We start from the raw sequence: 16,094 nt of genomic DNA on the forward strand, positions 1-16,094 counted from the left end.
ATCTTGTACTCTACTTTACTCTACTGTATTGTGCTGTGAAGTGAAGGTGTCCTGTTTTTCTATTAGCCAATAGGTGTTTGGGCTTTTCTCAGGTCTGGTGTAGAACAATAATGGTGACAAATCAAAGCTTGTGACGTGACGTAAATGATTCAAAAGAACAAAACATTATATTAGAATAGTTTATAATAAAACAACCAATCATTGTATGAAATAAGCACAAACTATGAAATGGGTAAATGTATGATATTTAAATTAAACTATTATAGTAATGCGAACTGTGACAACTGCTACGTAATGGCGGGCTGGTCTACGAATGAAGGATGTGGATACTATTCCGTTCTATGTTTCTTCAGACTGAAAGACAACTTTTATGTACCTCTCAGACTGAAAGACGTTTCCTTCTCTGCTACTTCTGTTGGCAGTATTTACACGAAGTTTCCTAACAAGAGAAAATGAATTTTCCTAGATAGGTTACAAGCACCTGCTCTAGAATCGGATGATGGGATCAATCTATCTGTGACCTCTTTGTATGACGGTCAATTGTATACGCCAAAAAGCATCTTAAGCCAATATATTATATGCCAGCCAAATGAAAAGACGATATAAACGGCGATTTAACGCGAACAGATAATATCAAACGTAACTATACACTCGTAACTCTGGCTGAGGACTGACAGTTGTTCAAGTTTCACATTCGTTTCGTAAACACTAAACATGGGGAACAATGGTTTCCTTCGATGCATGTTTTTTCCTGAGGTTGAAGATGAAAACATTCTCTTTTTAGGAATATTCAAAGTCAATTCAAACAGAATCAACGGAATGTGGAAATCCAGCCTTCTAGTCCTGTGTGGTCTGTGCGCCTGGATTTTACCAGCAGAGTGCCTTTTTAGTAGCAGTGAGTTCTTTAATTTCGTTTTAAATGTTAATTTTTTATAAATTAAGTTTTGACTAATAGGCCTCCAGTTCAATGGTTTACGCAAAACAATAGATGTCAATGAAAAAGGTTGGCAACTCGGACCACAATATAATAAATCATTTATCGCATGTAAATACCTGGAACTGTGAACTTTTACGCTTCAGATCTGCTCCGTGGCAATACATATAGAAATGCTAAAGTGAAACCGTCAAATTCAAGACTTTTGTACATATGATAATAGACGATAGAATACATATTGTATGAGGTTCTAATTGATATGTCACAACTGCCCAATTTAGATTTCTCAAATGATTGGTAACATGACATGCCTTTGTTATTCTATAGCCGGCAGTCTTTACAACAGAAATGTCACATCAGGATCATTTGTGCTGCAATGTACGTAATATTAGTGCTATGATTTTTGTAATGATTCTAACTGGATGAACATGAGACTAAAATGGAGAAAGTGTACAGCACGTTTCGTTCGCAAAATGTTGTTTTGGTATGATATTAACATTAACGACTTAAAGCGCATGTTTTGATATGGAAGATTATAGTTAGACGTAATCGCTTAGCATAGAAACTATTATATTAAAATGGTAGGAAATAATTTATATAACATTCATATATATTTAAAGGTATTTGCGGATTTAGCCAATACGATCCTACATTTTATATGTGCTGCAATGGAGTGATTCAGTCGAAATCTGGGTTACAACCTTCCTGCTGTGGAACACGAGGATATGATGGAGCATTCTACATTTGCTGCTCGGGCACTATTCAGTCTCGTTCAGGATTGCAACCTGCGTGCTGTGGAACACGAGGATACGATGCAGCATTTTACATATGTTGTTCAGGCACTATCCAGTCTCGTTCAGGATTGCAACCGTCTTGCTGTGCAACACGAGGATACGATGCTGCATTTTACATGTGCTGCTCTGGCGTTATTCAGTCTCGTTCTGGACTACGACCGTCTTGCTGTGGAACAGTGGCATACGATGCCGCTTTCAGAAAATGCTGCAATGGTCGAGTGTGCTAAGTGACAATTTACCAACACGGTTTAATTTGTTTAATTATGTTGAAGTAATGGAATAGTAAACGTGTTTCAATAAAGTTTTATGAACATAATTGATGAAACATGGATATTTGTTTCTACGCCATACCTCTAGATGTACTTGACAAATTCAGTTTTCCAATGTTGATTGTCCAATTGTATAACCAGTTTCATGGCTGGAATTTGAAATGAGAGCAGAAAGGATGTGTTTGTCCGATCTTGATTTTGTACGTTACAACATGTGTTCAATTACTTTGCACTGATGTATGAATTAAAATTGTTGTTTGTGTATTTGGATAAAATATATCGATTATGTATTTTAAAAAGTCCTCGTGTACTGAGGTGTATCATTTAGATTTAATGTATTAAGAAAATGAGACGAAGATCGCCATGAAATATGTTTTTCCTCAGCTGGGTAATTGCTATTCAATGTTTCAGTACGCCACGCCTCAACAGAATACAGTTCAATGAATACGTTCAATACTTCATCCATTTGAGGAGATTTACCAAACTTCTCGTGTTTTCAAAAATTCCTGCTGACTTCTCCAGTTGCTTCTGCAGTAAGAGCGTCCCACACGGATACAAGAAGTCGCGGATTCAAACCCCGGCCAAGTCGTACCAAAATTTTTTTAACTAATAGCTGTCTCGCTAGTTAGCGTTGCGACGTTAGGACTGTTCGGCCTGGTGTCACTATAATGTGAATAGGTGGGACGTGATTCCATAGTGCCGGCACCACTATAAACTACCACTGCCGTCATCGTAGCGATATGACTAAAAATGTTAAAATCTACGTTAAAAAAATCAAATTCATCCAAATGCCTTTCTAACAGAATATCTTATCAAAATATTTATTGCATATAAATCGGGGTTTGATTGTCCTTCTGCACGATCTGGTAGATTCAACATAGACAAGGCCATGAACCCAAAGAAACGAGTGTCTTTAGCTTTTAAACTTAAATACAAGTTGCTTTTGAAAAGGAACGTTAATGTATCACAGCAAAAATGGGCACTTGTGTGGCAGGGATGATTAACGTTGGAAATGTACACTAGATCGAACATCCAATAATGTTACGTTAAATAAATTGTTATCATCAATTTAAAAATTTAAAACCTGCAATAGTAATCTTCTGCATATCATGTCACTCGGTTTTTTGTTTTGTATTTACGAGGTTTTATTTCCATTATCCGTTTTAATGACGTTTCCTATCCCCTATTTTCCTTGATAAGTTTTGTTAGTATTGCAAAGACTATATGATCTTATACTAACAGAAAAGTGCGAAAATAGAGTTTTTAAAAATTCAGTAAATAATTTCCCTATAATACAAAGTAAAAATTTAGAGAAGACTTTCAGAGTTATGAGTGTTAAATCCGCAAATAGTCCTAACAGTTCCATTGCGAGTCCAAATAGTATAGACTTCAGAACGAACTCAGTGGTGATCCGAATGAATTACACCCCTGAATATGCTGATGTACCAATAGCCATTGGTAGTTCAATTTGCTAATAATCTTGATGTATTAGACCATCATTAAACTAGTATGTTTACAACATGATTTAGTCCAAATATGAGTACTTTGGAATTCTAAATGACTAATTGAAATTCATTTTTTCAAATTATAAAGAAAGATAAGACTAATTTCTTTAGAGATAATAGGAATGAATAACTTGAATAATTATGAGGTTATCAGTCGTCCAAGTAACAATTGTTTGAATCGAGACTCTGCTTAAAACTTAAAATCCAATTAGTTTTATTTTCTTTTAAAAACGATAGTAACTTATGCCATCAATTATGGACAAAGTCAATCATACAATAACACTTGAATATAGATTAGCCTCAAGAATGATCTTTACAATAAAATATTATCATATTGCTGAAACATATGATGCTATGACATAAAATATAAATTTGTAAAGCAATATAGTTCTATACAAGTAAATTGCATCTCATTAGATTGCACATTACATTTATATGTCCAATATCAAAGTTATATTCATTTAATATCAAACATTAACTGGACAATCCTAATTATCTTAATGAAAGTAAAGGGTAATGATACTAAATATAAAAACGAGGATTTGAACTAAAACACGTGTTAACAGGCAAATATTGAAGCTTAATATTTGTCTGTCGATGCTTATTTAATCAGTTTTTTAGAAAAATAGTACACTGCGGAGCCACGACATTTGTCTTCTTAACCCAATACTCCTGCAACACCAGCATCACTTGATTCAATAGCCATTCTAACTGATAGATTTAAATAACACCAGCATCACTTGATTCAATAGCCATTCTAACTGATAGATTTAAATAACACCAGCATCACTTGATTCAATAGACATTCTGATAGATTTAAATAACACCAGCATCACTTGATTCAATAGACATTCTAACTGATAGATTTAAATAACACCAGCATCACTTGATTCAATAGCCATTCTAACTGATAGATTTAAATAACACCAGCATCACTTGATTCAATAGCCATTCTAACTGATATATTTAAATCTGGAGTTAAAAGAATCGGTGCACCTCGAATTTAGACCTTCAGTTTTTCGATAGCCTCCAGACAGTTCACAACACAATTAAACTGTAGAGTTCGTACTCTACAAAATGTCAAGTGTTCAACAATGTTGGAAACATGACCGACAACGTTCAGCCATACGAAAAATTGATTTTTACGGATATATATATTAAGAACCCAGATTAGGAACCAAGATATGCCTTGAACATAACTTGACCACATTTCACAATGTCTCAAAAATTTAACAAAAGCACACCAAAAATCACTTAACTTAAATTGCAAAAAGTGCATCAGAGTCGAAGACATCCCGAATTATTTCCAAGAAATCTTTCCAGGGGTCGTTGTAGATGAAGTCATTTATATAAGCATCATGATGATCTAAACCATGTATCCTGTTCATTAAGCTCTGAAATTGAGGGAGACATTTTCATAACCTGCATCACTTTGTATTGACAAAATCCATCTGCAGTTGCCAAAGCCGAAATTTCTTCTGCACTTGCCATCATTGGACGTGGCCAGAGTCCTGTAACACGGAAATACTTGGCGACATATTTTGCATTTCATATTTTGTCAATGCAGTCCCTGACCATCCTCATTGGATATACATCTTATGGTGGCACTGTTCAACTTTCTATAGTTAGCACACATACGGAAAATATTATCGGATCTCGTAACAAGAATATGGGTAATCATCTTTCGCTATTACTTAGTGCGATTAAATCATAAAACAGCAAATATTGTTTTTTAAACACCACCGCCTAAAGGATTCATCCTGTAAAGATGTTACTTCACACGAGTAGATTATAATACTTTAACGACATGTTAGATTAAATAAGTTCGTCTTTCAATATCTAAAAACAAATACTCACATTCACATATTTGTTTCAATACAACCTTTAATTGTGTCTTTAGTTGTGAAGGGTTATGGTCCAGATTCTTGAATATTTCTGAATTCCGAAGAATGTTAAAACAATGTACTATAAGAGACAGGTGCAACTGAATGTATTTAATTATTAACAGAGATAACCCATATCAACATAATCCTAGTAACATGTTTATATGGACAAGTTTTCTGCTTCCACCTATCGGCAGCGTTAATGATGTAATTTAAGTCCCTTTTCTTCTTTACAAGGACCACAATACTTAACCTTAAGAGGATTCCGAGGAATCGGCAAGAATTTACAAAACTAAATCATCAGATTGAAAACTTCTTTCTCGGTAAGTCTGTCATACTTAAATTTCATTTTTGACAGAGCAAAGATGAGTTCTCACTACTTCAGACATTTGACAAGGTTAATCTCAGAACCTAAGCTTCAAAGAAGTCTTTGGTTCATAAATGGCATATGAACTATAGGTCCAAAACTAGTTCAAAAGGTCTAAATCGTAATGATTCTGGAATCGTTTCCCTAACAGCAAACAGTAGACTATCACTCTCATCCCAATATCATCCGATATCAAAGCATATGGCCTAATCATATTCAAAGTTCTATGAAATATTTTCAAGGCCTTCAAACGTTTAAGGTTTTTTAAAATGTTGAATGCCTAATTCATGTATAACTTGCTGGAAAATTCCAGACATTAAATTTGACGCATTATCTATGATTATCAGAATCATTATAATTTTTTTTCAACGGAGCACCACCTATCAAATGCTTTTGTTTTTGCACTTGCAAAGTCGAATGGATCTGTAGACTTTTCTTACATTTACAAAACCCCTTAGTAATATGTCTCAGGTAACAACTCGTAACCCTTCACGATATATTTTAAGCACATCATAAATAGTACTTCCTGATGCTGTCAGTGAAGTATAAACTTCATGAGTTTTGTCAATAACCATAATTTGTAATAATAAAATCGACTGCCCTTTGGTAAATACAAATTTTCTGCAATTTTATCTGAATGAGGAACATATTTGTCTACTTCGCTTTCGATTTTGGTACATTAAAAACATAAACTTGCGTGAAAAAATCAGGGTGCTTTCCGATTTTCAATTGTACTGCTCTTCAGTTCAGCGGCATTTAGGAATGCCTTTCCTTTTTGCATTTGCATTAGGTTATTTCCTCTTTTGGACCTCTGATTGCCTAGTGCTTAGAGCGTCAGCCCCGGATACGGGAGGACGAGGCTTCAACCCCGTCTGAATCATACCAAAGACTTAACAACAATTGTACTACCAGCTGCCACGCATGGCGCGCAACATTATGACATTATGAGGTTAGTATTAGGAATTTTCTGCCTGATGGCAGGATAATGTATTTGGATGGCACATGACGATACATGTCTGCGGCATGATGACCCAATACAAGACATCACTATAAACTGTCACACTGCAGACATCGTAGCAATATGAAATACAACTTTTTACAGCTACGTTTAAAGTCCAGAACACACACACACACAGACACTTCTCTCTCTGTCTTTCTCTTACTTTCTTCTGAGTTTGGTTATCAATCATTTCAATTTTATACTGCAGTTTTCTTAACGATATTTCCATCCGTTTGTTTTAATTTCAATTCTTTAAGTTTCATTTCAGAGCTAGATAGATACTTATCAATCAAGCCTAAAGCATATTTATAACAACTTTTTTTCTCCACCAATTACTTCATAAAAATATGTATTATTTCTTCTTATACCAACGATGCTTTTACTTCCGAAATATAATAATCTCTGGCACGTTCTATCAGCTATTTCATTATTAATGATTCCAAGTTTTCCGGGGTAGATTTGAGAACAAAGTTCGCAACTGTTGATGAACATTTGAAAGTGTATTGGTGTCACTAAAGGTTTTTAAAATATGTCAAATTAAAATACCATGGACAGACACAATTCGTCAACAAAGCGAATTTTCAGTTCAAATGAAAATTATAATTTTCTTAAATATTTTTTAACAAATTGCATCCAGATGCTTGCCTCAAGTAACATGTACAACTCTATGCCCTAAAACAAGGTAAATGAACAGATAGAGAACCAACAAGTTTAGTAGAATTAAAAAGAAATATTTATTTCGATAGCATTGTTAGGTAAATCCTAAAGAGTTGCAGCAGAAGGGAGAGTGAACGGACCTCTTTCTAGAAGTCTTCTTCGAAAATAAAACTAAATAAGATAAAAATGAAAAATATAAGGTCAATAACCCCAAACCGAAGCCTCTAACTAAACCCGAGTTTGAGTTAACTCGTTTTGTTACTTCATCTTTGTCTTTGTCGTTCGTGTTTTCAAATTTTTATTTGTGTTTATCTTTACCCGTCGGACACCCATGTTTGGTTCCACGCTCTGTGCTTCTGTTTAGATAAAGAATTCGAATTAAGAATTATTGTTTCTTAATCCAAAACGTGAAAACAGAAATTGAATTTAAAAATTTTATAGGTGAAGCGAAGAACGATCTTCGGTCGCGATATCGTATAGGTCTTGATATAATCTTTGGTTAAATCAGATAATTAATTTTTCATTACTTTTATATTTCTCTTCGTATAAATGAAATAATACGACGAGTCCAAAATGATTCTAAATTAGATAGAGCTAATCGACTTATAAAGATGCTAATGAGAAGTCTAAAAATAATGAAAACTTAATGTCTGATTCAAACCAAAGATTATAGCAAGACCTATACGATATCGCGACCGAGGATCGTGTAAATTTATTGTTATAAATCCGTGTGGGGTAACTTGTGCTTTTCAAAAGACGTTATTGAATTTAACCATGTCCATATCTCCTGAACAACACGTCTGGTGAATGTTATGCAGAGTATATAAACCAACTTCATTAAACATAGCTAAAATAATAGTTATCTCTGATCAATTTAGGTATTTGTGTATAACGCTGAGTAACATTAATCACGTCTTTATTTTTCTGCCTGCCTCGAGAAAATATTCTAGCTGGATTTTACTGTTTGTTCAGCATTATGTTATCGTATGCTACTAGATTATTAATAAATACACAGAGGTCATTTAAAGAGGGGGCTTCATCGATATAGGTGATAAAATCAATAATATCATTACCATCCTTGTCCAATAATTTTGCCTTTTCATTAAAATCTTTAAGCACATCGTAGAATCGCTGATCATCTTCGGATGGTGCCACTAAATGATTTATCCCACTTAAGCCACCTCATCATTAGATTAAGTAATAATTGCGTCTTACCAGACCCAGATGGACCTATGATAATTGCTCTGATGGAATTTGGTAGCGATGGATGATAGTTTGCTGGCTCTTGCTTTGGTGTCTGAGAAATCAATGATATCATTATTGTAGAAATATAACAAATAATATGGATTTATATTGCGTACGATTCAGAGCACACACTTTTCCAAGTGGATTAACAACAATGATAACAAAATGTCGCTGCTCCACTGGGAAAATTACCAAAAGCTCCATGGGCTAAATAAACAGGAGAAAAACCTCTTCATCGATATAATTATTGTGGTCCTGTAACTCGACTTGATATCCGACTTGACGAACGAGATCAACCAAGACCTGGAGAGTATCCAATAAATGTGATAAATTAAGCATGTCACATGCATGATGTACCGTAAAAAAATGATTTACAACAACTACATATTGGAGATGTCAAGTTGATTCACTCGTTAAATTCCATAAAGAAATAAATCTCTCAGAAAAAAACTTATTCACTTCCTACTAAGATCTGCGATGAAAGGTATAAGGGGCCGGTAATTAATCAACCAATTATTATTATTATAATGGAATCGATTTATTACAGCCCAAGGGGGATATTGGAAAGGTAGAGTAACGATTAGTAAACTTGCTGATGCACGATATGTCACATGTTCTGTTGCTGAAACAACGTTAGTCCGACAATTAATAAGGCAAAATTATCTACCACCACCTAAACAAATTCAAGATGCATATGTTGATGTCATCACTCCAAATGACGTTCATCAAGCAGATATTATGTTTTTTACCAAAGAATACCGTTAAAACTGGTAGACGTTAAGCACGTTCAGACAAATACGCGTTGACTGTCGTTGACGTTGCAAGTAGTTTAAAGGAAGCAGAACCATTATCAACTAAAGATGAAGCTAAAGTTTCATCTGCTTTTGAACGAATTTATCAACGAGGTCTCTTGCGATGGGTACATTTACTACAGGTTGAGCCTGGAAACAAATTGTGTGGTGCGGTATCATCTCTGATGTAAAACATAACGTCAAATATGACGAGGACATCCCGCAATTCATCGCGATTAGGCAATTGTTGAAAGATTTAATCCAACACTTCCTGAGAGATTGTTTGGATATCAGTATGTAAAAGAAACAATTCAGAAAGATATGAGACCTCGTGAATAGGTAGTAAGACTAACAAGTGTAATAGCTGTTATAAAAATAATCAAATTACTCGTGCAACTTATATGACACATACCAATGCGATCACAAAATGACATAAACCAATACAACGACATGACTTTTTAAAACAACCAATACTAGGTAATGTGACTGTGAGGCATTTATATGAACCTGGCGAACTTGAAACTGTTCAAAAGAGAGCGACTGATACTATTTGGAGTATGACGACACATACAGTTTCCAGTGTGACAAAATCCACATGTAGACCTACAATCTACAGATTAGATTCAACTGCTCCTCAGCGTGGATTTCTACGGGAACAATTACAAGTAATTCCTGCAGACATACAATTACTTCAATCTTTACTCGCAATAGGGGCAGCAATGATTGCTGACAATATTATACAGGTGATCAGAGACACGGCCGTTTGCGTGCTTTAAATGCCATCCATCGCGCTTACATTGCGCTGATGTCTATCGTATTGAGCGATTGTGTCTGTCGTATAGATCTTCCGCAACAATGACATTTTCATCCTTGCTTATCCACTTTAAGGCAAACATCATGTATGTTTTGATATTGTTGATACATTGAAGCTGATGTTTTCAGGAAATCACCATATTATGAAATAGTATTATCTATAAATTCATAAATAGAGTCCCTTTAAGCCGGCCTTTTGGTTCAATTCATATATGATGTAGATTGTATTGTATAAAATAAAAACATATTGCTTTGTGTACAAATAAAAAGAACTAATGATATTGTGGTCGTTGAGACGAGCGATCAAGGTATTTAAGTACTCGATACAACCTGTAAGGATGTGATACCGGCAAAAAATTACTTTCCTATGGTATCAGCAATCTTGCCCACTCTTGGACCGATTCGTTTCCTGACACCCTTTCAATAGCACTATCCAAAAAGGTATAATGGTGATTGGTTAAACAAGACTCAGGTTTTCACATTTAATAGGCTGACTCCAAGTTTTACAGCCTTGTCACTCCAATATTTGGTTATTCCGGTACTTGAATAGCGAGGATTTTATTTAGCAGTATGGTCAATAGTGTGTGTTTGTGTTTTTTGTTAATTTGTTGTTTATCACATCGTACCACCGGCCTTTAAGATTAGTATGGCAGCGTTAATACGTGAACTGACCTTTGCCACCTGCAAACCGACGTCACTCAAATTATCAGAGGCAAACTTGGACGATTGCCGAAATAAGAAGACTTCCAATGTCACCCACGCTATAGAACGTATGTACCAGGAATGGCCGCAAGTGGGGCCAAATCTGCTGAAGGCTTAACTTGGTTGGGTGTTTATTGGCGCGTTGACTCAAATCGTGGCTATGCAGGTTATCTATTTATGGTGTAGTGAGTTCAGCGAGCGCGTTCTACTATACACCAGTAGATGCAGAATATGTTGCTTTCCGAGGGCGCTACTGCAAGCACAGTGTTGAGTGGGTTCGGCGGCGGCCTGCATTTATGCCGATGAGGCAACGTTGACGTAGCGTGGCTCACATATTGAAAACCAGTTGAGGTATTATACGTCAAAACGGTGGTATGGGTTACGCATGCAACATCGTTGATACGAAATGTCGATCTGGACGGACAATTTCTGCTATCAAATACCTCGGAATGGTACCAATGAGAACAGAGAGAGAAGGAATGTTGGTCGCGCCACCCACTCTTTGGTGTCTCTTCTTGAATTTACCCTGATTGATAGGTTTGATATCCCAGTCATGTCATCTCTATATTATATTTTGTGTAGTAGTTTTCGTGTAGAACCTTTATTCACGAGGAACCACAGATTGTGCCTAAATGCATTCAGCTACCAGCTAAGAGCATTCTTATCCACGGCCTAAATGAAAGAGCTCATTGATTTTCTCGATACAGTTGCTTTTGTGCGGTTGGGTGGTGGAAATATATCCGCGTCATAACACTCTCTGACGCAAGCGTCATACTGGAGTTTAGCGGACTTAGGCGTGTTTTCTAAATGCAGTATACTCACATATCGCCGCGGTAGAAGGCGGTCATGGTCATTTAATATTGGAGGCACCCTAAACAGGTAGTGCCTAAGGTCGGGAGATTTGGTGCTTAAGGTCGGTACTGCGATGCTCGCCACTGACAAGGTACGGTAAACCACCTTCTCGTTGCCTAACTCTCAGCTACAAACCTTAACAGAGTCTGCCTTTTTGGCAAGTACTGAGACCGTCTCCAGCCTTAAATATCCCAGCCATTTAAAGAAAATCCTACAAACTCTCTACCGCGTCACACACAAAGCTATGAATGAAAGCGGTAATAACATACTTGAAGCAGTATAACGCAGTGAAACGCTTTAGTTCCAGGGAATCAGGTAGAAACGTCAACAAGTGACCTAGCAGACGATTATGCGTGTTGAATGTTTTGGATTGTCAGCAGGATATTCTATAGGCAGGTTTAGTGCCTTAAAATCAGCATATGGTGTACTACAATCGCATATGGCATCTGGATTTTACAATGTTCTTGCCTGGCTGTAGTAAGGACTCACATTTGGGCCTTTCTCCCATACCGCTAAAGACTTTCGAGTGAATCTCTAATGGGTCGGCCTAGCTAAGTATGTGGGCCCACCAGCGATATACGTATTTCTTTTCGTTGTTGTTTTTAATGTCACACCAGGCGTTTCCGTTTGTTTATCCAGACATGATGTTTCCTTTTCCTTTATTTTTCGCAGGTGGGCTGTTCGAGCTCTTAATACGGTTGCTTCAGGCTTTACGGCATATTAATATGCAGAAGGGTATTGGCCATTTTCCTAGCTAAATACGATAACTGAGACTCTTTCATGAGCCGTTTGAACAAGTCAATGCCACCAACCCCTATAAGAAAGCCACCGCCAGCAAAGTTGAGCTGCCAATGTGCATTACCTATCTGACTTCATCATCTACAGCGAGATCTGGACAGAACACTTGAGAACCATTTTTGAACTGCTTGATCAACTCAGTGGTGCAAATTTGACAATTAACTTAAATAAAAGTGATATTTGATGTGTTTGTGTTACAATTTTAGGATATTCTGTGGAACAGTCAAGTCAAAACAGTGTATTTTCTCCAAAATATAAGGAGGCTCTTTATAAATTAAATGCCATTCTTACGAGTGTACCCGTTAGTTCACGTCCAAAATTTCAATCAACAATTTAAAATGTATTCTGATACAAGTGATGTAGGGGTAGTGGAGTATATTAATTCTAGCGGAACGAATGTTCTAACACTTTAAACAAGCTCGTCACAAATTATTCCACCATCGAGAAGCAATATTTGCCTTTGCAAAACATTGAAGTGTATATTAATTCACAGAGAGAGAGAGCGAGAGAGAGATGGGGTGAGGGGTGATGTTTTATTACTTTTGGCGCTACTTCTTTTTCAGTGAATTCGTCATTTACAGTTGATAAATATCACATCATCTATAAATTGATTTCGCGTACTTTACTTGCATAACATGAAATATTCAAGTCAACAATTAACATTTAAACGCCTTTTCAGATTTTGAAATATTCGCTTAATTGGAATATTTTTGTCACGCTGTTATTGTCTGTATGACGAAATTTATGCATGTAGGTTTCTGTCTATAAGTTTCGCTATCTAAAAAGACAATACTCTATATCACTTTATAAATATGAAATTTCATAAGGCACGATTACATGGCATCATTACGATTCCTGTGGTCTCCTGGTTTCCTATTATCAATAACTTTGGTGCTATCTCCATACACTCTTCTTTATTTTGTGACAGAGACCCACCAAGTTATAATTCCCAAGAATATACATAGCAGAAAATAGCTGAGACTAATAAAAATACATTTAACCACATTCAGAATGAACATACATAGTGGTAGATTTTTACACAGTATATTCAGTATATCTTTTATGGTGGCGTTATTCAGTTAATATAAATTTATCCCATATTAAATGGGTGTCGTTAAATGTAGCATGTGGTGTTTGTGCTGGAATGTTTTTATGGATGTTTCTAAATAATAAAGTGGAAATATCCATCTTGTTTGTAAGGAATTGTGTATTTTGCAAACATTGCCACAAACTTAGTTGACTCTTAAAGGAACTATTCATACATGTATAGTAAAATCCTTTACACAAGGTGAATACGTGTTTACGTATCAGAAGACTCGTACAAAAATTGTCTTTCGTTATAGACCATACTATATGGATGCAAACGTTACCATTCCTTATAAAATAGTTTACACAAAACAATAGAGGACAATGTAAAAGGCAAGCAACTTAGACCAATATATAATGAAACATTTAACGCATGCAAATGCGTGAAATTAGAACTCATACTCTTCAGATCCACTCAATGGCAATACTTTATTAAATGCTGAACTAAAACATTCAAACTCAGTGCTTTTGTACATATGATACAGGACAATAGAATACATATGGAAAATATGAGGTTCTAATTGAATTGTCACAAAACCGTCAGATATATGCTTTTATTATTCAATAGTCGGTAGTGTGAAAAACAGACGTATGAAATGTGATGATAATTTCTGCTACAATGTACATTTATATTGGTACTATGAATTTTGTAATGATTCTAATCCGATGAACATGTAAATAAAATTAGCTCGTTTAACTTTCAGCTTTAATATTTTGAAAGAAAGTTGTTTTTCTTGGTGAGTTAGGTAAGAGAAAGTATATAGAACGTTTCATTGTTGTTATTTTCTTTTTATGATATTAGCAACTGAACGCGCCGTTTTGATTTGGAAGATTATAGTGACGTGCAATCGTTTATCATAACAAAATGTTATTAATTTGAAGCAAATTAATTTACATAACATTCTTATAGACTTAAAGGTACTTACGGGTTGAGCCAATACGATCCTACATTTTGTACGTGCCGCAATGGATTGATTCAGTCTAGATCTGGGTTACAAGCGTCTTGCTGTGCAAGACGAGGATACGATGCAGCAAATTACATGTGCTGCTCCGGCACTATTCAGTCTCGTTCAGGTTTGCAACCTTCGTGCTGTGGAACACGAGGATACGATGCAGCAATTTTCATATGTTGTTGGGGCACTATTCAGTCTCGTTCGGGATTGCAACCGGTTTGATGTGCAACACAAGTATAGGATGCAGCATTTTACATGTGCTGCTCTGGCTTTTGTCAGTCTCGTTCTGGTCTGAGATTTTGTACGTTACAACTTGTGTTCAAATTACTTTGCATGTACTGATTCATGCATTGAATTGTTATTTGTGTATTTGGATGAAATTTATGGATTTTGCATTGTCAGAAGTCCTCGTGTAATGAGAACTGCTTCGTTGTTAATCATTCAGATTTAATATATTAGGAAAATGAGATGAAGAGCGGTGTGGAATGATCATCTGTTTTTCCTAAGCTGGGTAAAAACTATTCAAGGTTTCAATAGGCAAAACTTCATCAGAATATAGTAAAATGAATGACCTCCTTCAATAGTTCAGACTTTTTGAGGAAATTTGCCACACTTCTCAATTTTTCTATAATGCCTTCTGACTGCTCCGGTGGACTAACTGGTTAGAACGTTTGCTTCGGATAAGGGAGGTCGCGCTTTAGAACTAAAACCGAGTCGTACCAATGACTTACCAAAATGGTACTAGAATTAGTGATAGGACTATTAGGTCTGTTGTCAGCATAATGTGCCTGGGTGGGACATGATGCTGCATGTCTGCGTGACAATGCCCCAGTGCAATATATCACTATAAAGGACCACACTGCTAACAAGAAAACAAAAAATAAATATGCATTGTCTCGAGTTTTCAAACTTAAACAGAAATAGTTGTCTTTTTAAAGAAACTTTAATCTATTGCAGCAACTAATCGCACTTATATGGCAAGGATCAGTAACATAATTTTGTATAATATTTGGAAAATGTACATGAGATAGAGCATGCAGCAGTGCTACGTTTAATAAATGGTTGATATAATCTCTCTTTCAATTTTTAAAACAAAGTTACAACTTGCTATAGCGATAATCATATATAAATACGTCACTCGTTTCCGTAATACCTATTTGAAGTGTTTGATTAATTTTCAAACGATGTGACCTAATAGTGAATGAATATAATAAGTGTCCTTTTCTTTTTATAATTTCTCTATTTTCTGAGTCAATTTCGGAATCAATCTCATTTTCAGAAACACAATACTATATACACTGATTCTAAAAATGGAACATTGTAGTTCTTGTGGTCTACCAATGCAGCTCCTACTCATATCAATATCCATGTATAAACGATTGAAAATAAGTTGGAGGAAATCCGAAATGAATGAGCAATAATTTTCAGCGGTCATTTTCTCAGTA

At 35.6% G+C, this 16,094-nt stretch overlaps 1 protein-coding gene across 1 annotated transcript in view; it reads left to right on the forward strand.

Moving 5' to 3' along the window:
- The window catches only part of LOC149782707 (uncharacterized), a 61,027-nt gene that overhangs the window by 22,927 nt on the left and 22,006 nt on the right, over nt 1-16,094 (forward strand). The window contains exons 5-6 of the mRNA XM_089935170.1: nt 785-895; nt 1,555-1,953. Of these exons, the coding sequence (XP_089791296.1) occupies nt 785-895; nt 1,555-1,953 (510 nt within the window). The remainder of the gene's footprint in view (nt 1-784; nt 896-1,554; nt 1,954-16,094) is intronic.

The sequence above is a fragment of the Sinohyriopsis cumingii genome, chromosome 15, assembly GCF_028554795.1.
Source record: "Sinohyriopsis cumingii isolate HCF-2022 chromosome 15, ASM2855479v2, whole genome shotgun sequence".
NCBI lineage: Eukaryota > Metazoa > Mollusca > Bivalvia > Unionida > Unionidae > Sinohyriopsis > Sinohyriopsis cumingii.